Source organism: Myodes glareolus, chromosome 2 (assembly GCF_982192425.1).
Source record: "Myodes glareolus chromosome 2, mMyoGla1.1, whole genome shotgun sequence".
NCBI lineage: Eukaryota > Metazoa > Chordata > Mammalia > Rodentia > Cricetidae > Myodes > Myodes glareolus.
This window is the reverse complement of record NC_142027.1, coordinates 27714946-27739261: the sequence shown is the minus strand read 5'-3', so window position 1 is coordinate 27739261 and position 24316 is coordinate 27714946. Positions and strand designations below refer to the sequence as shown.

The window sequence follows — 24316 nt, the reverse complement described above, 5'->3', positions numbered from 1 at the left end:
GTCAAAAAGATCGGAGCAACAGGCAAATGACTTAAGAAACGATCAGAATGTCACATGGCTAAGCATGCAGCTCTCAATGTTAAGATTAAGAGCATTGGGATGATATTGAAAGATTTTAACACCAAAAAGACAGATCTTGTGGATCTTGTTTTGTTTTAATCAACATGATTTTGTTGGAGATTAGATTACTAATTCAGGTTAGCAGTCTGATTAGTTTGACAATTAGCAGTGTCATTTGGGCCCTGTGAGGGAATCTTTCTGACATTTTGCTAAATGGACAGAAACTATTGATGTGGGAGTTCCCTCTCTATGCTGTGAATACCATTGGTGAATAAAGAAATATACCTTGGCCTGTTGACAGGGCAGAACAGAGCTAGGTGGGGGAAACTAAATTGAATGCTGGGAAAAGAAGGGTGGAGTCAGGGAGTCGCCATGGAGCCCTGGAGACAGACATGCTGAAACTTTGCTGGTAGGCCACAACCTTGTGGTGATGCACAGATTAATGGAGATGGCTTAAATTAAGATGTAGTTAAGTGTTAGCCAATAAGAAGCTAGAGCTAATGGGTCAAACAGTGATTTAAATAATATAGTTTCTGTAAGATTATTTTGGGTCTGAGCTGCTGAGCAGCTGGAATGACCAAGCAGCCTTCTCACAACAATCTTCTAAATATGTACATTAATACAGGTCGACTGTTTCGACTCTTAGCCAAGTCAAAGAGGCCTCTATGAGCAACCGGTTATATTCAGAAGAAGGGACTCCTAACTTATTTATGGTACGAGTTATACTATAGAGAATAATAGACTGCTAAGCGCTTACTGTAAAGGAAACATCTGTATTACACACTCCCAGGCCTGGGGACATCGTCGGAGAGGGGGTAGGAAGATTGTGAGAGCCAGGAGGTGGGGTGGAGCACTTCAAAACTTTGTTTTGCTGGAAATGACTTGGCCATTGCAGTTGTGCGTCCACAGCAGCTCTGATCACCTGTGAAAGATGTGTGATGGCAGGAGTGGGGGCCTTCAAATGGGGAAGAAGGATTCCACAAGAGTGAGAGATGAAAACAGAAGGCAGTGGGGAGAGGGTGATCATAACATACCGTACGTGAAGAAGAAGCTGCCAAAATTAATTTCATTTTTTTAAGTAGTAGCAGCAAATAGCTGGTGGAATCATAAATGCTGAGAAACAAATCCAGTCAAGAATCCTGTGTTTTCAAGGAGAGAGTAGAAAGATCTAGGCTTCCAGCCTTCTAAACCCTGGCATCAGGGTATTTACACTTGGGACTACGATCCTGAGAACCCATGTTTTGCGGCATCTGCGCTGCAGCGGGTGAGTGACTTTGCAGATACATTTGAATCACACATGCGTTAATGCACAGGTATGCAAAGGGCAGCATTTAAATGATTGCTCAGAAGGAATGTGGGTAATTTTTGAAGGCAAAGAAGATGAGTACAAACTTTGGCCCAGTACCTAAGACCGGTCAACCCTGCTCAAGGTTGGGCTGTGTTGTTTGTTAGGACATTCTCAGATAACACTTAAACAACCGACTGGAGGTTTCCCAGTTCTGTCTGGCATGCCTGACTCTGACACATCCCTCCTTGTTTTGGTGACTGTCCTGTGTGTGTGTCTGAGATCAGCAACATCTGTGCATCTCGTCCACCGAAGACTGGGAGCTCTGCCTCATCCCCTTCCTCCCACATCAGTCCTGACAACCAAAATTGCCTCCAGAGCCATTGTTCTACAGAATGACATGAGGTGTATTTGATCAGAGGCAAAAAGTTCACAGTATCCTCTGTATCCATTAAATACGTTCTAAAATATCGCTTTTATTCTCTCTATTTTTATGTCTGCAGAGTTGAAAGACATAATGACAGGCTTTTATGTTAAACTCAATGCTTTCTCCCCCAAAGAAATGATACCTCATATTGGAGTACCTGGAGGGCTTCTGGCTGCTAGTGATATCATCATCATTCATGTAGATTTGTGATTGTAGTTCTCACACACCAGTGACGGGGCTTCCTTGCTTCAAACGAAGATAGCTTCATTACCTAAAAACTAGTTCTGCTACATGGCCAAAAATATGCTTCTTCCTCAAGACTCTTTGACTTTCCAACCCATTCATGTTCTTCCGCAATGAGGAATATTTTTTGACAATTCTAGTCTGTCAGTCCTGTTAACTGAGCTCTATCCACTATAGAAGGGTATGGAAAAGAAATCACACAAATTTAAAAATCCATTAGAAATTAGCGGCTCAAAATTTATGAAAAGTACCACTAATTAGAAGAGTTTGGAGTAGAGGTGATTTCATTTATAGCCCCATGAAAGCTACTTTTCTCTTTACTAATAACATGGGTCCTGTTGTGTGTATGCTTGCTTTCCCACTCAACCTTCTAACGAACGGTACCAGGAGTTTCAAATACGTGAATGTTCCCAATTCCGTGTCAGTCTTCTGCATTCTCATCCCTCTACCCGTCAGTACTCGGGAGAAAACCTAAACTAACAGAGCAATCCCCCAATAATTTATTTTACCTAGAAGGATACACTAAAATATATTTGCCATTATGTTCAGATAATGGGCATTACCGCAAAATATAGAAATCTAATCATAATGTAATACATAAATATTTTACTTTCTTTAATTTTTCTGATAATTCCTAAATTTATCGTAGGAATTATTTATGTAAATTTCTTCATCAATTAAAAATGATATTAATAGGACAGAATTTTTATATTTTCCAATTGGTGCTTGAATCCAGGGCCTCATACATGCTAGGCATGCATGCTGCCACCGAGTTACATCTTCAATCACTATAAACAATGTTTGTGAAGACCTTTTAAAAGCAAACTTTACGTCTGTGTAGATGTCATCTATCTGGAAACCTCTGGGGCAGGATGAGATCTCCAGTTTTGACACTGGATGGCCACTTCATAATCCCAGCCTAGCAAATGCTGTAAGATTCAAATTGTCCGTTGCTTTGTTGCCTACAATATTCTGTTTAAATTACTGTTGGCAGATAGAAACAAAGTACATTTTCAGACCCTTAAAGACATCAAAATCTACAGGCAATTTGTAGGTCATTGGCCCTTACTGGTATCTGCTGCTTTCCTATACTTTTGTCTGAGTTGTCCATGCTATTGTCTGAAGGACAGTGTCCTTTGCCATGCAGAAGCTTCTCAGTTTCATGAGGTCCCACGTATTAATTCTTGATCTGTGCTAGTGACTGTGCTAATGGTGTTCTGTTCAGAGCGTCTTCTCCTGCGCCATTGAGTTTAAGGCTATCCCCACTTTCTCTTCTACAGTGTTCAAGGTATTTGGTTTTATGTTGAGGTCTTTGATTCATTTGGAGTTGAGTTTTGTGCATGGTGATAAGCATGGATCTCTTTGGTTTCTTCTACATGCACACATCTAGTTCCACCAGCACCATTCGTTGAAGAGCTTGTTCTTCCAGTGTATTTCTGGCATTTTTAAAGTGAAAATTAAATAAATAAACAAGTGGCCATAGACCCATGGATTGATGTGTAGTCTTCAATTTGATCAACCATTTTGATTCTTTGCCAATAGCATACTGTTGTCAGCAGGAAGAAAGCAGACATAGGGATTCTCTGAGCCCTTAAACTAGAAGGAGGCACTGAGAAGAGTGAGAAGGTGAGAGTGAAGCCTCTCATCCTTCCATTGGAACTTCATTAGACGATGACTGACAGGTGCCACGTCACTCTGGTTTCTAGGGAACTCTTGACATAGTGCACAAACAATAGTGTGACTGCCATTTTTGCAGAATGATCTCAGTTCTCTGAATAGAAAAAATAAGATTGTTTGACTTGACTCTCAAGGAAAATGAAGAGGAAAAACATGCCTATCTGAAGGTCTTAAAGAAATGTACATAATTAATATATTTTGAAGAGAAATGTAAGAATTATGATTCTGCAATACTAGAGGGTATGCAGAATTTATTTAGTTGTATTTTTTTTTACTGACACTAGAACAAATGAAATATGGTGTGAATTATAGGTGGATTTTTATTAAGGTAGTCTGAACCATTTCCTTATAATTATGGTTGTTAAAAGCTTAAGTTTTCCATCAATCAGATAAAGTTTTCTCAAGGATTTTTTATGCTTTTTGTTTTTTATGGTGTTCTTAGATTACATTCCAGGTTTTGAATATATCATAAGAATTATCATTGGTCATTGATATAATATGCAAATGTTTAACATGAGGTTCTTCTCTCTGATCCATTCTGCTCCTGTGAATTGTTAACGCAACTATAGGAAAGACAGTACACTTTACATTTATCCCAGTAACCATATTGCTTTTAATAAATTCTTTTAATATAAAGAGTTTTGAAATATATAAGCATATCTAGGAATTATTTGTCTAATCTCCTAACTTAGCGACATTATTCTGATGAAATCAAGTCTTTTCACAGATTCATCTTTGAGAGAGCTCTACAACTTTTTGTTATTTCAAAGAAAATTTAGCTGACAGTTTCTTAGATCATTTCTTTTGTAACTCTAGAGTATTCTCCTGCCATGTAAGGCAATCCCTTTAAGATATTAAGAAATATAATAGTGATCTTTCTACCCTTTTTGATTCCACATTTTTAAACTCTTATAAATAATGTTTATTTTCTTTTTAAAAATCAAAACTAAATTTTTGCACATGTTCAGTATTTCTGACTCCCTTTAAATTGTGGCATATGTTACAAAATAATGGACAAGAAAACTTTTTTTCTACTTTGTAACTGCACGATCTCAAAGCAACATTCTTTGCCTTTGATTTAGACTGCAGGGACATGCATCAAGTCAAATTAATTTCAGTTTGGAAACTATTTATTTGAATGAAATGTGTTGTAGGTTCCTACAAATCATGGTATGTGACAATCTTCTGCATTTGAAAGCAGTGACCTTTATATCTGAAATAGAGACACAGAGTAATTGCTTTCTATTATTTTAAATCAATATCATTGTGTTAAAATACATCCTGTTTCAGCATTGAAAATGAATAATGTGACTGTGGCTTCTGAAGAGTTATGTTTTTTTCCTGTTTACATAATTTCTTCATTTTTATAGACATATTCTTAACAAAAAATATGTAAGCATATAAGCTCAGTATATTTTAATAGTCTTTCAACTCAACTCATGTTCATGGACCAGTGTGACCTACCTACTGTTTGTCAGAAATGCAGATTCTTAGACCACACCCTGATCATTAGAGTCATTCTCCATTTGTATGAAGGTTGTTTGTAAATATCATCAAGTATGAGCAGTGTGAGTTGAATGGAATATCATTATGAGTGTAAAACTTTCAAAAAGATAAACCTATTGGTGGATCTCTTTGGTTTTTAACATTTTTTAATCTTTAAAATGATGCTTATTTTATTTTGTGTATTTTTAGCAGCTATTATTAATAATAGTTTTAAAAATCCATTACATAAAGAATATTTTACCTGGTAGCAAAACATAAAACTGTTAAAAGATGCTTTATGATTTTACAACTGTCAGTCCATTGCAGTTCTACCATTTTTCACAATAGAGATTTCAAGATTCATTTCTATTTTCCTAAGTTACTCATGATTGTACTTGAAATGCTAACAAATATTCATTCATGGATAGTGTGATCAGTGTATCTAAATATTAATGTGTTCTTTAGTTTATGTTAAAGGAAAATCATTGTTAAGTCAAATCTTACTACTTTTTCTGTTTCATTTTTTTGTTTGTTCCCTTATTTTTATTTATTCCATGTTTTCTTTTTTTATTTTAGTTGAGTCTGGTAAGTTGACATTTTCTTGGCCATCTCCTAATCACCGTGTCACTGTGACTGGAACTTCTCTTCCCCTTTCCATCCATACCCTTCCATGTCCTTCAACCAATCAGCCTCCATGTTTCACTTGTCATTGGCCACAAAGACAGACTGCACAGAATAAATCTGCAGGAAGTATGGGTAACTGACAAAGAGGAAAGGTAATGGGTTTGCTAACTTTCTGTCTTATTAAGTCATGTGTGATCTGAGCCCTTTAATTTCCTTCTTCCTGAAATGAGGGAACTGTCAGAAGAGTGTCTCTTGGTGAAAGAGGAGTTTCATGTCATGCCTCGATATCATTTAATGAACAAAAAGACATGGCACAAGAACAATTTGGCTTTCTCTGTGTCAAGTGCATTCAGAGCATCCTATCAGTGGGTTGTTAAAGGAGTCCTTAAAGTTCAGTCCCTGAGTCACCTTGTACTGGGAGCTCCTCATTTCCATTTCTTCCTATGAGCTTCATTTCCTGTCATTTACAAAGTAACCACATGGAATATCCAAAATTTTTTTCTATAAATAAAGAGGATCAAGGTTCTTTGTACTTAGTTTAGAAGAAGATCCATTCATTCAATATGTTTGACAGAATGTCACATTGAGAGAAGTTGCAATACCAAAAGACAGCCAGAATATGATTTTCATCTTAACGAAATCTCTCTCACAGATGTTATTATTTCATATTCGCACAGATAAGATGAGCTATCTGATAATAGACTATGTTAGATACTGGCTCTGTGAGCTATTATTCACAATGGAGAAAAAAAATCAAAATTTAAGACAATAGAGAGTGATGAAATTATTAAAATGATACTTTAGTATAATATTGTTAAAGAATATTATCTAGTTTGCATGGTAATTATTAGCAGTGATTTTTTTTTCTTGTTTGTCCATTTTTCCACATTTCCAGCAGTTTATATATTATTATACTGGTTATATCATTGTGCACTTTGAGCACAGCTAACTTAAAAATTTTAGATTTCAAAAGCTGTTACAATATATAGTCATAAAACATCAACTATATTTGGTGAGTGTCTTCAATCTAAATAGAAATGTATTTGGTCCATTTTTTCTTTCAAGATATAACCATATCTGATATCTAATGTACAAAGGTAGATGATGTTTTTACTGTATTTAATTTTTAAAACATGGTGTTTCTGACTTCAAACTCTTAGGCTCAAGCAGTGCTTCTCCCAGACCCTCTGGGTAGCTGGGACTGTAGGCTTGTGCCATCGTACAAGTCAGAGAAGCTTTTAAAGTTTATTTCTCAGAAGTCTCTTGTGGCTGATGTCACTGTTGATGTTGGCTTGAGACTATGCCTACAGAATATAGTAAATCATTTCCAAGCAAATATCCTGTGTGGAAGGATTGCTTCGGGATAAATGTAGTTAGCGCAAGGGTCTGTATTCCTTTTTCCCAAATAAGTCTTTGAGGTTTGAGCAGAGCTGGCATTTCATAAAAGAAACAGTTTCTGGCACACATTCCCGGGCGAGCTCCTGAGATCTGGGATGGAGACCACCCCAAGGCTTCGCTTAACTAAGTGGTTTGAACATTTATATTTTCCTACTCGGATTCCCTTCGTATTGGAAAGTCATCTGTTCCCACACATCTAATTAATCATTAGGTTTTCCTTCATTGAAAGAAACCAAACTCTAGACTGGATTTCATACATTCTCCAGGCAGCTTTGAGTCTCTTAGTTTCATCTCTGCATCTAACCCTTACCTAAGGAGGAAAAGCTCCTGTTTGGCCTGGTGCAGCAGGGGACATCCCCAGGCAAACAGGCCCATGTCTATTATTATACCGTGTGTAATGACAGTGTGAGCTACATTCATGAGGAAACCACTCAATTACAATCACAGGTTTCCTACCAAAAATTATAAGGCAGAGCTTCAGTTTGACCACACTGAACTCCAAGTGTGTCTCCTGACTTTGTATTTTATCTTCTGTAAGTTAGAGAACATTTGAAAACGTTTGACCTGATATTGCAGGTATCCTATAATTTTCGAGTCAACTAGGCAACTGTTAGAGTTTATACTAACCTTCAATTTAAAAAAAAAAGATATAAAAGAAAGTACATTTGTCTAGAAGTTAGGAGACCTTATTTCTTTCTTCAGTTTTGTTACAATGATAACCTTGAGCAAATCACACTGTATTTGCTTTTTTACAGAATTTTTATATTGTGTTTTTGATTTTATATATATATATATAAATATTTATAGTGACACACATATGAAGTAGGTTTTAATGTTTTTATGATGTAATTTATAATTGTTACATATGTAATATTTATAATATATGCAAAGATACATGAGATACATACAGTTGGCCTGAAAATATAATTAAAAAGAAATTTGCCTTTCCAAATACTTTAAAAAACCATTCTCCTTGTTTCACCAAGAATAAACAAATAAAATAGGAAAAGATAGCAAAGTCATAAATGTAGAATGGTTTCTACATGAGACTAGGAAGCAGGGGCCACCAAGAGTGCAGGGACCAGAGATTGATGGAGGCAGACACAATCAAACACATCATATGCCTGTGTAAAAGTGTCAGAACAAGCCCCACCATTATGTCTAATTCATATATGCTAATAAGAAAGCTTTGGAAAAGGAAGATGCCTTGCTCTTGTAAGCAGTGCGGTAACACTCCGGGATATAATCTGTATCTGAGTTTCGATTCAGATTTGCGTTAGGGAGTGTCCTGAAGTGACTGATGTCAGCAACTGAAAATACTTTTGAGGGAACAATGGCAAGCAGGGGCCAGGCCTGGCAAAGTGGGTTAGAAGAGCCCTGCCCTGTGTAAGCTGTTAGCAGTTGTTTGAACTGAGATCATAGGGAATGATTAGCTTTTCCAGACAGCAGATAAGAAGTGGATTTGGAAAGTGTACACATTAGGTAAACGGACTTAGTCAGTGAGTACTGCCTTTCTGTGCAAAGCCTGGCCCTAAAGCAGGCTCCCCGTTCCCCACCCAAGGGCCCGCTCCATCAGCACAGCTACCCTTTCAGCTGCCACTGCCCCCCGCCCCCGATGTAACTGACGCAATTTTCTGACACTCCATTGACTGCTGAATGAAGTGGCCATTCAAGTCTGTATAAATCAAACAGTTTGGACAAAGCTGGCAGTATTTCTAATGTCAGGGTGAGCAGATGTTTCGAATTTGCCCTCATTTCCATATATATTCTGTTTGAACATGCCCTTGCCCATGTAAATGAAGGAGGCATGCGACTCCACTATGGCTTTAAATCCGTTTCTATTCAGATAATTGGACTGAAGATTTTAAATGGCTCTAATTTTCATGGTAGCATTTCAGGAGCTTTTGAGGTAAATTAACGTCATTTCAGTCCCTGCCTGTATCAGGAGATCTTGCATATGTGTGATTAGAGTTCATTCACCTGGAAGCAGCTTTAAGTGAGAAAAGATAATATTTATTCATGCAATTTCCAGGTATGATTTGAATGTAGAGGGTCAGCTTGTAGCTCAAGAATTCTTGTAAATGTGGAGATTAATTCCAGGTCTAGGTTAATTAATAACGCTCTTTAGAATATGACTCTATTTCATCCTATAAATATGCACTTAGTGATTTTACTTTAGACGAAGGGTGGGAAATGGTCGATTATTATACCATGTTGGAGACAATACAGACAACACTAGAGACACCAGGAGACTGAGTGGGGTCAGTGGTGACATGATCTCATTGTGTGTTTTCTTTCTTCAGAGCCTCCCCATTTTGTCGTGAAGCCTCGCGACCAGGTTGTTGCCTTAGGACGAACTGTGACTTTTCAGTGTGAAGCGACTGGAAATCCCCAACCAGCTATCTTTTGGAGGCGAGAGGGGAGTCAGGTATGACTATTGTCTAATGTTTTCCTTTTTTCTTTTAATGAAAATACGGATATCTGAGAAGAAAAGGATCCTGAAGTTATATAGCAATCATATTCACCGGAAATGAGGAAGTCGGATACCTCAGAAATGTTTAGAATTAAGAGGAAAGGGAAAGTTGTCCCCTTTTAAATCTCAAAGCCATTTGTCTGCCATATTTTAGTACACAGGTGGTGTGCAGAAGCCACTGTTTTGCCTTGCAAAACTGTCTATGTTAAATAAAACCTAGTCGTCTCTCTCCATATAACTCAGTGTCCTTCCCATTATCCGGGTATCCGAATAATAAACTTAAGTATATTTGAAAAAGATGTGTGTGTTCTCGAGACGGTCCAGATGATGGAAAATTCCCTCTAGCATCAATACCATGCCCCGCAGAGTTCAGTCTTTCCAGTCTTTAAAACTGTCATGTGTGCTCATCACTGGCAATTAGGTCCTATTTTCTAAACATCTCATAAGCTAGAACAGCAGTTCTCAACCTGTGGGTCGTGACCTCTCATGGGGTCAAATGACCCATTCTCAGGGGTCGTCTTAGACCACCAGAAGGCACAGATATTTACATTATGATTCATAACAGTAGCAAAATTGCAGTTATGAAGTAGCAATGAAAATAATTTTAATAACAGTATGATTAACCATATGAAAGGGTCACAGCATTAGAAATGTTTAGAAACACTGCTCTTGATCATTAGTCTATCTTGTCAGGCTTCAGCCTATGCAAAGAGCAGCTGCATAGTTTAAAATCTCTCCTTATGTCATCCCTGTGATTTTTTTTTCTTCTTAAATAAGGTGAAATACTTTACTTGTGAAAAATTAACCTCACTCATTTTTTGGTACGGTCATACCTTGGCCTGTTTTACTGCTGCTTGGCTCGTGTTTGGAATTTCATGGTCCTGCTTCTGAAGACAAGTCCATATAAAGAGCAAGAATAAATTACCGACAGAACTCCATGATCTTTGATGGGCAATGCTATCTTCTTTTTATTTTACTCTGGTTGACAAACATTATAGATGTAGGCTATCATTTGAATGCTAATATATTTTTGGACTCTAACATATTCCATTTGGTCTCACAAGATTAAGTTTGCTAAGAACAAGTTAAAGACAAAATATTAATAGAGCATGAAGAATTGGGATGGAATTATGAAAGAAAATCTTTTAGCAAAAATTATAATCCAGTAGATGTCCTTTTTAGTAGTATGGTACTTGTACTAAATAATTTCCAAAATATTTGTTTACTTTGGTTCTACAGTACAAAGGACTTTGCATAAAAAAGGTCATTAAAATTTGATCCATAGAGCATTAACTAAGCCTTTTCAAAATGATTTTTGCTAAATAGCACCAAAACTTTGAAAACAAAGCAATAGCAGTTTTGGTTTTCATGTGGGAAAAGGTAAGGATAACTTGTTTCCTGAAATACAACACCAGGAAATACAAACTGCTAGAAATTTGGATCATTTCATTCAATTCTACATAAATTTCAAAAACTCTATAACATGCATTTTTTTTCTCTGTAGCTTTGGAGCCTGTCTTAAAGCTAGCTCTTGTAAACCAGGCTGGCCTTAAACTCACAGAGATCCTCCTGCTTCTGCCTCCTGAGTGCTGGGATTAAAGGCCTGCACCATCACTGCCTGGGATAACTGCCATTCTTATCTTCTAACAGGGAAAAGATGTGCCATGGCTAAGTGATTGATAAGTGTTCCAGAACATTAGTGATTGACAGCTGGAGAAAATGCTTCTTATAGCCAAAATGACATTCTTGATCGTAGTTTATAAGAATGAATTTAAATTCTATTTTGTTCATGTATTGAAGGTCTTAGAGTTAGTAATACTGTTAGCCACTTAGATGCAATAGAAGATTTCTGTTATAGTTTGCATAAACATGTTTAGTCTTATATGTTCAATATTAATCTCAAATGGATGGTTATAAATATGCATGTTGATATTGAGAACTCTAACGGTTTGCATATAACTTCATGTAGCTTTGTATTATTAAACTATGTTTAATAATATGTATGTATACATGTGCACACCAATATATGTGGATTTGTGGTGAAAGAATATTTAATTTATATCTATATGCATATATTATGTATATATTTATACATATATTGAAATATGCAAATAACTGTGCCATGACATTAGAACTGGCTGTTAACCTGTTTCTGTTCTTTCCTCCCCAATTCTGGTTTTAGAATCTGCTTTTCTCGTACCAGCCACCCCAGTCATCCAGCCGGTTCTCAGTGTCCCAGACTGGAGACCTCACAATTACTAATGTGCAGCGGTCTGACGTGGGTTATTATATCTGTCAGACTTTAAATGTTGCTGGAAGCATCATCACAAAGGCTTATTTGGAAGTTACTGATGGTAAAGTAAAACGTTTTCTTTCAAAATATCCCAATTATCTTCGGCTCTGAACGAGCCTGCGCATGTTTTCATGCAAGCTTTGCCTGCTTCCTTACAGTTATTTGGTGTAAATATGATAGTGACGCTACTGTTCCTACTTAACTAACATATATTAGACTTCTCTATCACCTCTTCAGGTTCCTAAAGCTCAGAAATTCCTCAGGAGTAAGTTTATTCTTAAGCGCTGGGCACGAGAAAGTGTTCGTGTTTTGGACACAGAAAAAACAAGAGGACATCCCTTTGTCGTCTCCTACTATAAATCTCCATTTCTACTATTGTCTCTATATTGAGAAAAATAAGAATAAGAGCTTATAAAGCTATAAGTTTTTATTTTGAGTCTAAATAATCTGTTTTTTTACTCAGAAAAATGATGTTTATCTAGCATATCCTATTTATCTCAATTTATTGAGATAGAAAGAATCCATAACCTGGCAAATAACACTAGGATATTTTCTCTTGATAGTCTGGTTCATTCTATTTATTAGTTCCCTAAACATGATTTGCTGCTGGCAAGTACAGTATAAAGACAGGACAACTGAAAAAAATCTCTAACCTTGTAATCAATCGTATAGTGATTTTTAAAAAGATAAAGAATCTCTAAATTGCTTATAAACATATATTTATACATGTGCACATATATATGTACATTCATAAGATTTTAGTTTATTAATATATATATATTTATTTCATTAAATAAAATGCATATAAATATGTGAAATAGATATGTATGTGCATGTATTTATCTTACATGGCAAGATGCCTATACATATACTGGATAAATATATTTTAGATATTTAAGAATATATTCATATGTATATAACATGCATGTAATATACATAATATATGTTTGCATGTGTGTAATCAAGAAAACATTACTGCAGAAGACCTTGAAATTAAAGTGACATGCCTACTGTTTTTATTACTGGATTCATTTGAAATATTAGAATTAATTTATATTTTTAATTTCAAGCAGTAGATAAGGAGCGTAAAAGGTAAGCACTTCAAGTATTCCAAGGAGAAAGATGGGACCGGAATAAAGAGAGAGAGACAGGCATAAAGATGGCAGCTATTACTTCTCCCTAATTGACTCTGGTGTTTGTGTATCTTTCACATTCGTTTGTGTAGATGTGTGTGATGCAGGCGAAGGCTGTGGGACAGCTTCAGGTTTTGTTATTCACATGCCTTTTACTTGGTCTTGAGACACAGTCTTTTGTTGACGAAGAACTGGCCAAGTAGATAGGCTGGATGCCCGGGTTGCTTCCAAGATCCTATTGTCTCTGCTTTTCCAATGCTAGGATTAAATGCACATAAAGTTATTGGTTCTATCTTTATTTCTAGAAAAGACCATACTTTTCACATTAAACTACATTGCCATTTTATTTAAATTAAACTGAGCCTAGATTCGTGGACAATACATACTCTCTGTTCTCTTCCATAGATCTGTTTACTTCATATAGACTTGGTTATTGTAGATTATAATAAGGCTTAAAGATGCTAACTTTGAATTCCTTATTTTAGCTTTGCTAAATTGGTTATAAATGCCACATAAGAGTCCATACCCTATACAAACAAAACTGTAGACATTTTTAATTTGTTTTTTTATAATCTAAAGTTTTCAACTCAGAGAAATGATGTCTATCCCATATATCTCTCTCAATTTATTCAGATTTTCTTCATTTTCTCTCAGTCTCTCAATAATGTCTATAATTTTGGAATATAAATTTTGTATATACTTTTCAGTTGTAGCTAAGTATTTTTGAAGTGTCTATATATAAATTTTTGATTATGAATTGTTTGAGAAAAGTATTTAATTTTTCAGTTGGATTTTTTATGTGTCAATTTTTCATCAAGCAACCTTGATAAATTCCTTCAATTTTTCTAATGTTTCTATGTAGATTATTATGAAGTATTTGTGTTAGAAATGTAGTAACTAAGAATAAAAATAGCCTGACTTCTTATTCTCTCCATATAGAAACATATAAATGACAAACATAGTTTAGAGATAAATGAATACATATTATATAGACCCTTTGTCTTCGTTTCATGTCCTCATTGTCTGTGTAGTGAGTAAACTTATTGTAACAGTGGACATATTCTTCTTAATCCTAACTTCAAAGTAAGATATTCATGTTTTCCTAGGGGAGTCTTGATATGGAATTTTGGAGATAACATTGAGTTTAGCAGATTTTGTAAAGACAGGTTTTTTGGGGGTTTTGTTTGTTTGTTTGTTTTGTTCATTTATAGTTTTGTTTTTAGAGTAGACTGGAGGTCTCAGGATGTTTACTGTCCTGGAATGTACTGTGCAATTGTCCCACTTGACAGTCTGTAGTCTTTCTTCTGATTGCCATGCTGTGTGCATGCTTCACTGTGTCATACTGCTTATGTGTCTTTTCTTTGTGCACATTTACAATAACTTGAATTTCATTCTCTGCAAGGAGTTTGCCCTAACCCACCAAATATGAGTCCTATGCTCCTATATCTGCCATCTACAGACAGAGTTATTGCATCCTTTATTGTGTTTCTTGTTTTATATTGTGTTCCTCTGTCTTTCATTACAATACAAGTTCCATGAAATTTGAGCCATTTTCTGTTTAGTCTAGTCAATATTTGCTTAGTATCTACCCTCAATATAATGTGGTAAATGCTCAGTAGATAGTCTCAAGTGTCAAGAAGAAACAACCAAGGAATAACTAGGTCTTGGTTAGTGAGACTTCAACACCAGAATTGTCTTTGTCAAAAAAATCAGTATCTTATTCTTGCCTTTGATAAATATTGTATGTTCCCTGGCTTTAGCAATTCAAAATGGCCTAAAATGTGTTTGTGGTAAATATTTCATATTATAGCTATTAGATCATAATTCTGAAGACCATCTAATAGAAAGAATTTTAAAAGTTGCACATATGCTTACAATTGCATCTTTGTATAGTCATTAATAAAATAAGAAAAACTAAACTGCTTAATTTTCCCTCTATTCTTAGAATTAAAAAGAAAACAATTGTGGGCTTGGGAGATGGCTCACTCTATAAACAATCTGCTGTACAAGCCCATAGATCTGAATTCGGATTCTCCCCAAACCCACATAAAAAGCTAGGCAGGGGCACATGTTTGTAAGCTAAGCACTAAGTAGGCCAATTACCGCCTTGTTAATCAATGAGATCCAGGTTCAGGAGAGACCCTGTTATAAAACACTATGGGGAGCAATAAAGAACAAAAGTAAAACTCTGGCCTCCACACATAGATGCAAACATGTGTGTGTGTGTGTGTGTGTGCGTGTACACACACACACACACACACACACACACTTAAAAAAGGCCATGTAATTTGTAGCGAGATATGTTGGTAGGAGTCCTGGTTTGGGTTTCTATTGCTGTGATAAAATACAATGATCAAAAGCAACTTGGCAAAGAAAGTATGTCATTGTTGATGGAAGTTTCTGTCCCACCCAGTCTGCAGCTGTTCAGTTCCAAAGAATCACACAGAGACTTATGTTAGTTATAAACTGTTTGGCCTATTAGCTCTGGCTTATTATTAACTAGCTCTTGCATCTTAAATTAATACATAATTCTTGTCTATGTTTAGCCATGCAGCTTGGTACCCTTTTTTAGTGAGGCGTTCATCTTGTTTCCTCTCTGCTTCTGGATCCCAACTGAGTCTCTGCCTTTTCTCTTCCCAGAATTCTCCTAGTTTGGTTGTCCTGCCTATACTTCCTGCCTGGCTACTGGCCAATCAGCATTTTATTAAACCAATATGAGTGACAAATCTTTACAGTGTACAAGTGTGTTATCCTGCAACATTTCATCTCATACTTCAAAATCACTGTTTATCATGGAAGGAAATCAAGGCAGGAACTAAAGCAGGCAGGATCTTGGAGGCAGGAGGTGATTTAGAGATCAAGTAGGAGTATTGCTTACTACTTGCTCCTCGTGGCCTGCTTAGATTGCTTTATTTTTTTACTTTGCCTTTTTTTAATTAAAATTTCTTTTTATTTATTTTACATACCCATCACAGTTTCCCTTCCTTTCTATCCTGCCATTCCCTCCTCCCATCTCCCATCTACCCTGCCCCATCTGGGCAGGCTTTTTATGGGAATTAACAAAGCATGGCATATCAAGTCGAAGAAGGACCATGCTCCTTCCCCTGCATCAAGGCTGGGCGAGGCATCCCAGCATAGGGAATAGGTTCCCAAAAGTGAGCTTAAGCAAAAGGGACAGGTCCTGAATCCACTGCTAGGTGCCCTAGAAACAGACCAAGCTATAAAAGTGTTACTTTTATGTGTAGAAGCCTATGTCAGTCCCATGTAGGCTCCCTAGCTGTTGATGTAGAATTCATGAGCTCCCAGGAGTTTAGGTCACCTATCTCTGTTGGTTTCCCACCATGACCTTGACAACCCCCCTCCTCCTCTTCAACAGGATTCCCAGAGCTTGACCCAGTGCTTGAATCTCTGCATCTGCTTCTATCAGTTACTAGATAAAAGCTCTCTGATGACAATTAGGGTAGTCACCAATCTGATTATAGGAGAAAGTCAGTTCTTATAGAACCCAGGGTGCTACCATCCAGGGATGGCACTAGCCACTTTGGGCTGGACCCTCCTACATCAATTCCTAATTAAGAAAATACTCTACTGGCTTGCCTCCAGCCCAGTCTTGGGTAAGCAGTTTCTCAGTTGAGATTCCATCTTCTCAGATGACTCTAGCTTGTGTCAAGTTGTCACAAAAACCATACAACACAGAGGGGAAATGGGGGAACTTGGAGGAGAGAAGGGGGATATGATCATTTTTTTCATTGTATACATGTGAAATTGTCAAGAATAAAGAAAGCTTGTCATGGGGGCTGGAGAGATGGTTAAGTGATTAAGAGCACTGGCTGCTCTTCCAGAGGTCGCGAGTTCAATTCCCAGCAACCACATGGTGCCTCACAACCATCTGTAATAAGATCTGGTGCCCTCTTATGGCATGTGGGCATACATGGAGGCAGAACGTTGCATACATAATAAATAAATAAATCTTTAAAAAAAAGAAAGCATGCCATTTAAAACACATAAAAATGAAATAAAATTCAATATCATACAATTATAAAAGCACCAAAAATTCTATATAACAACTGATATGACATTATTATGAATCACTTATATGTTGATGCAGCATATCAAACTTTTACTTCCACTTTAGAAAAGTTTCTATATTTGTAAATTTTATCCTGAAACTATAAGGAAACTCAGCAGTTAAGAGCACTTGATGCTTATACAGAAGACCCAGGTTCAGTCCCCAGCACCCATGTAGTGGCTTACGACTGTCTATAACCCAGTTCCACAGCATCTGGAACCCTCTAGTTGCCTGAGTGGCAACCAGACATGTAAGAGGTATATATACATACATGCAAACAAACATTCATACTCACAAAATAAAATAAATCTCAAATAAAAAAAATTCATCCTTAGAAGCCATTTTATTTTCAGCAGAAAATATCTTGTTTAACTTCACAGTTTTTGTGAGGATTAATATGAAGTTTGTATGTATGTGTTGTTGAGGGTTTATTTTACCTGTTATTTTTGTGCTATATATTAGTTTATTCTTTTGGTTTACTTGTTTTGAGTTCTTTGGTATTATTTAAACAACTATAGACTTGTCCTTCATAGTTCAGGCTATTCATAGTGTGTGCTGGCAATGTCAATATTTTTATACCGCTAACTCTGTCAACCTGGTGGCTTGTAGAGAGAGGATGTTCTCCATATTATTTGACTTTATCCTCTCGACCTTCTGTGTTGTTGGCAAACACAATAAAGGCCAAAGCAGAATAAAACATGAGGCACGGGAGTAGCAACTGTCTGTGGAATGGTACCTGTGTCTGGTCCAGCCTTACTAACATTGAATGTGCACATTAGCAACTGCTTACTAAGGGATCCTAAGAGAAATAAAAATCACTAAATAGCAAGCGTTATGTTCAAACACTTGTATTCATCACTGATAAAGCTAGTATACGGCACAAAGGGAACCTTCTCCTGCTCCTTCGATTTAGACCAGCCATTTGAACTTCATAGTTTCAGCCTCTGATTCACAGGAGCAGATGATGATACAAGGATTCTCTATAATGCTTTATATCCTAAATCTTAAATTTGAATAAATAGCCTTATAGGCCATTTTCAAATAGATGACAGTTGTAGAGTTCACTTTGATGTTCACTGGGAGACACATGTGAATTTTTTATGTTAACCATCTGTATAGTTTTCCCTGAAAATCCACATATTTATTTGCTTCATTAAACATAGTCTGCTTCTTACACTCCCTATTCCATTGCCTGATATCTTTTTTTCATAATTCCGGTGCAAGATATCGGACACTGGTTTGAAATTTGTCTTACAAATGGTAAATTTAGATTTTATTTGTAAATGGACCATACTTATTGATACAAACTGAAGCATTCATTTCCTTATATTTTGTACCCATTGATGAAACTTCATAGTTTTATTTTCTGTACCTAAAAGTGAGCAAGAGGTTTAATGAAGTCCTACATTTTTTCAGTTCTGATTTCTATACTACCTGTTGCCAGACAAAGGAAGACGACACTGCATAGTGCATGTGAATGTCTGGCCTTTTGCATTTACCTAAGCACATTCATGCCTACTATTTCATCTCAGTACCCATTGAGATCTCCTAAGCTAGTTTGAACAACTATTAGTGTCCTCATTTTATAGAATTATAAATGTGAAGAAGTTGGGAGAGAGGGCTCAGTGGATAAAACAACCCTGCAAATGTGAGGACCAGAGTTTGGACCCTTTGAACTCATGTAAGAGTCACCTGTAATCTTCGGAGGCAGTAGCATGGAATCCCTGGGGTGAGCTGGCTGCCTAGGCTTGTCTATGTTGTGGTGCTCCTGACTCAACAAGACACCTTAAGTAAGTAAAATGGAGAGCCGTGAGGGAGGAGACCAGACTTTGTTCTCCATGAACATGCATGGACATGCTCGTGTATGGACACATGCATGCATACTACACATAGACACAAAGAAACAAGAATACACACAAAAAAGTGGGGATTCGAGAATGTAAAAAACTAAGCAAACGACACATGGGTGGCAGATGATGGAAGGATCTTTTCATTGCTTTGCTTTTGTTAACCACCCAGCCTAAATTAGCAGAAATGAGTGGAAGAGTCAGAGAAACCATCAATGAGCTGGGTTAGGATAGAATGGTGGAGCTACACAAGATACCTTGTAAAGGAGCTCCGGGTAATGAGATATTAATTATAATAGACCCTGATGCTTTATGGTTCCTAATATAACAAGACTACCAAATATAAGCCTTGCTAGTAGTAGACATAATGATAATCAACTGGAGTGAAGCCCTCTGTTACTAATTCATTTAATGTCTGGAAATATATATTCATTCTGATAATCAGCGGAGCACCGGTGCTCTTAGACATCCCCGGTGGGCTTAGCAGAAGAAATCTGCAATTGGACAATAGCAAGCTTCCACAGATAATACAGAGAAGATTTTTAAAATTCTAAGCAAAGGAATTGCTGGCTTACATTTTCCAGGAGCGTAGTGTCTAAACCACTCCTGCCAAGTGTAACTCCAGCCTTCAGATTTCCCCATGCTGCTGGGGTAAGGATGGCGTGGGGAGAACTGGGGAACTGGATTGCAGTGCACAGTTGCTGATTTCGTTTAATTGCTTTTTTAATGTGAACACATAAAACTAATAATTATTGCATGATAAACGAGGAACAAATTGAAGTGTGACTCCGGCTTGTGAAAATCCTTGGTGCATAAAGCTTTGAAAATGACACATCCAGATTCGCAAATTATTGCATCCAAAATTTAGTTGCCCTGGCAGCCAGATTCCTTTAATCAGACAACTTGTTAGAATTCTCTCTCGTATATTTGCATCTTTTGCTTTTTTAAACTTTTGGATATGGGATTTTAAGAGCATCAAGATTCTAAAGCTTAATGATTGAAGACGATTTCCTGAAATTGAACACACAGCTCTTACTCACTTTAACTAAATCAATGGACTTATTAAGCCACCTCATTCAAGAGATGGGAGCATTTTCCACTGTTGTCCTTGGTCATCTATTCCTGTGTTAGATTCTCCCAAAAATAGTGGATTTAAGACATAGCCTTTTTCAGTCATTTTATATTTTACAATAAATTTGTTTACTTACAATAAAAATTGTTTCATTGGTCCCTTTTCAACGTAGATTAAAGTTCATATATAAAACAGTCTTGGGATTTTCTGGGCAATGTGTCTGTGTGTGCGTATTCTTCCTGTGCTTTCTCTCTGTTCTGCGCTATCCTGGTTGGTTTTTTATTTGCCTGTTTTCTTTGTAAAGCAATAGAGAAAGAAGGCATGCACTTGTTGTATGGGTGGGAAGGTGGGGAGGATCTGGAAGAGAGGAAGGAAATTGTGAGCTGAATATGTTGCATGGAAAAAAGTCTATCTGTAATTAGAAACAAGCAAACAAGCAGTATTGGATTAGTGTATTTGCCATTGGTGTAAGTCTAAGAGGGGGTAGTGGAGGCTGCCAAGTTTGGATGTCATCTTCAGTCATCTTGTTTGATTAGCCTACAAACAATGCTACTGAGTAGATTCCCAGTGTCTCTGGATCCATTACAGCACATGGTGTTATTTTTTTAAGCTGTGTATATATTTCAATAGAAAACTTATTTCTAAGTCCTAGAGACTTTGCCTAGAGGATAAAGCACCTGCTTCACAAATGTGGGGAATGGAGTATGTCCCTAGGACCAGCATGCAGACTGAGTGGGTGGGGCACTAAGCTGTAATCCAAGTGTTCAGGACAGGAGAAGAGATTCCCAGTACAAGTTGGATCTCTGGACTGGCAAAAGCCTTAAATCCATAGTTTAGGGAGAGATCAGTTCATAACTAAAGCAGAAAGCAGTATAGGAAGACATGCAACATCAGCCTCTGAACTCTGCACTCACTATCATTGGCATGCATGCACACCCACCCACATATGTGTGCCCTCACACCACACACATAGACACATAGATAGGTGTGTGTGTGTGTGTGTGTGTGTGTGTGTGTATGCACATGCAAGTGTGCGTACCCCTGGACACACATATGTATACGCATACATCCCGGGGGGGTATTCAGAGATACAAAGATTGCAAATTTAATTCTATAAATGAGAATCCAAAGCACCTTTTTAAATCCAAAAATTGTCAAACATTCTGGCATGGCAGCTTCATTTCATAGTGATGGTGGTTGTTGGAGACAAAACAATTATGAAATCAAGTTGGCTTTGATTCATTCATTAAATTCTATCTCATACATTTCTATGGGATAAATGTGTTAAATGTCTCTATGTTCTTGTGCTTTTTCATGTTTACAGTAGTCTATTCTCAATACTATATACCTTCTTCACCATCCACGGCTCTTATTTAATTTCTGAACACTTAGATCAGTCCCCAGATAATGCAACTTGCTCAGGCCTAGTTGGTCATTTGAACGGCGTACACTGTATCTCATTTTAATATTCCTAATCAGTGCATCATGTAAATGCGTTTTGAATAATGCATGTCTCCACTTTAATTACTTGTTTAATTATCTCTAGTTTCTTTTTTCAAAGCCTACAGCAATGGCTGTTGCTCAGATGATTAGAAAATTGCTTCCAGTTGTAGAAATCTATTTCCTGTTGTTTCTTTTGGCAGTGATTGCAGACCGGCCTCCCCCAGTCATTCGACAAGGTCCTGTGAATCAGACTGTAGCAGTGGATGGCACTTTAGTCCTCAGCTGTGTGGCCACAGGCAGTCCAGTGCCCACAATTCTGTGGAGGAAGGATGGAGTCCTTGTTTCAACCCAAGATTCTCGGATCAAACAGCTGGAGACCGGCATGCTGCAGATTCGATATGCTAAGGTAACTTTCAAAGATAACGTGGACTTACTCCTCGTTTCCACTTTATTTTTCATGGCAGCCACTAGTGTTGAAATACAATAACCTAGAGGAAATACTAAATAAGATACATTTTATTATTATGCATCTGTGTATACTTAAGGTGATTTGAGGCATGGCAAGTAATTTAAGGTCTTGTGGAGGTAGAAGGAAGTGCTTTGGAAGACATATTAAGAAACGTGGTTGGGGACCTAAGAGGTGGTATGCCTTCCGTGTATATGGTCTGATACAAGGCATTTTACAGGAAACTAGAAAGGGAAATTTCCTAGTACTGTTTTATGCACAGTGGACTTGAACAGTGTTTCTGTTATGACTGTTTGGTTCAGCGTTTTGCAATTACAGGATATCATACATACAAATAACCCTCATAAAGCCATGCACTAAAGCAATATACATTTCAGATCATGAAAATGTAAAGCCCAAAGATTTGTCGCAACAAATGTAGGGATTTACCAGCTGGGACATTACATCGCGTGTCAATCTTTATGTTGCTCTGATTTTGATTTTTCTTTTGTATCAGTCCTTACATTGTTTTGATTTCGATTTTTCTTCTGTGGTCTGGGTCGGTCGGGCTTTTGAGATAGATGAAACGACTGTATTGGGCTGTGATCAGCAGTTGTTTCAATTGCCTGGCTCTGTGGTATAGGTGGCTTCTTTGGAGTTTTGGATCAACATCACAGTTGGTTTTGTGTGCCACCAAAGTTTGTAGTTCTTTTTGGCAACTGTTGCATATTGCTCTTGCCATGGCCAGAGTCAGATGACAATGAGATTTGAAAAAGAAGAGTTGTCCGATTAGGGGAAGATTATGACTTTAGCATGCTGCTTCTGAGTTTTAGATTGATCCAGGGTTTACTTCTTAGGCTTCAGTTTTCTGAAGAGAGGGTGTTCTTTCCACCAAGGGTTTTTGTTTTTACTTTGGAGACTCAAGTTTTGACTCAAGTGTTATAATAAGAGGTGGGGTAAAATGAGTAATTTAAGAAGATACAACATAATTTGTTTGTCCTTAATCTTTGATGCTAAACCTAGCCTGTTAAAGCACTGCGGATTTTTTTTTTTTATTGCAGGATATGTTATGTTTTATGTTAGGGTAACCATCTAAAGGTTCTTTATTTCTGTGTCAAGCTGTATTTTCTTTCACATTTCAAGAAAAATGTATTCAACTAGAGGGACATTTCCGGTTCACAGGTTTTAATGTAGTTATTCATATTCATAGGCCATATACAAACCTGTAATTGTTTTTCCAGCCTGGCAAGCCCTTGATTGTCCCAAATATTTCTTTTCCATCTGCTTTCACAGCTGGGTGACACTGGCCGGTATACCTGCACTGCATCAACCCCCAGTGGAGAAGCAACGTGGAGTGCTTACATTGAAGTCCAAGGTAAGTGTGGGCGTTTCCTGTCCAGCTCTTTCGATAAGAAAAGCCAATGCGCATGTACGTGAGAGGCTAGTTAGTGTCGTACCTACACTCATGTGCCAATTTGTGTATGTGTAAATGTGTGTTTTCTTCCTTCCGCATTTGTTAGAATTTGGAGTTCCTGTTCAACCTCCAAGACCCACTGACCCCAACTTAATCCCCAGTGCTCCCTCAAAGCCCGAAGTTACAGACGTCAGCAAAAACACAGTGACTTTATCCTGGCAGCCCAACTTGAACTCAGGCGCAACCCCAACGTCTTATATTATAGAAGCCTTCAGGTAGAGGGGGGATGTTCTTACATGTTTCTTTCCTCCTTCCTTCTCTCCCACCCCTTCCCTCTTTTTCTCCCTCGCTCCCTCCTTCCTTCCTTGCTTTCTTCTTCCTCTTTTTTTTTTGTTTTGTTGTTGTTTTGCATCCAGTGTTCTTGTTCTAATGTATGTGTCCATCCTTAGCCATGCATCCGGTAGCAGCTGGCAGACCGTAGCAGAAAATGTGAAAACAGAAACATTTGCCATTAAAGGACTCAAACCTAATGCAATATACCTTTTCCTGGTGAGGGCAGCGAATGCGTACGGGATTAGTGATCCAAGCCAAATATCAGACCCAGTGAAAACTCAAGGTAAATATTGATTGACTGAAACTCGAAATATCTACTAATCCTTACTAGCTGTAACTATACTGGCATGATGTGTGAGTTACAGGCTATGATTACACGTTTGCCAACTGTTCTTTCTTTTCCTTTGCTGTACAATACAATGTCTACAAACTATGTTTTTCTGGATTGAGGCAAACAAGATTGATAACATACGGAATTGCCGCTCATAAAATCACAAATGCACTAAAAATATCCTTTGACTATTGGTACATTCTTTACAATTTTTTGAATTTTAAAAGTCTAGGATCTTAACCCTATTACAATTGTATTTAAAAC

At 37.2% G+C, this 24316-nt stretch overlaps 1 protein-coding gene across 7 annotated transcripts in view; it reads left to right on the top strand.

Moving 5' to 3' along the window:
* The window catches only part of Robo1 (roundabout guidance receptor 1), a 713251-nt gene that overhangs the window by 618344 nt on the left and 70591 nt on the right, over positions 1-24316 (top strand). For all 7 annotated transcript variants that reach the window (XM_087899659.1, XM_087899654.1, XM_087899655.1 and 4 more), the window contains exons 7-12: positions 9503-9627; positions 11855-12026; positions 21730-21935; positions 23268-23349; positions 23495-23663; positions 23838-24004. In XM_087899659.1, the coding sequence (XP_087755785.1) occupies positions 9503-9627; positions 11855-12026; positions 21730-21935; positions 23268-23349; positions 23495-23663; positions 23838-24004 (921 nt within the window). The remainder of the gene's footprint in view (positions 1-9502; positions 9628-11854; positions 12027-21729; positions 21936-23267; positions 23350-23494; positions 23664-23837; positions 24005-24316) is intronic.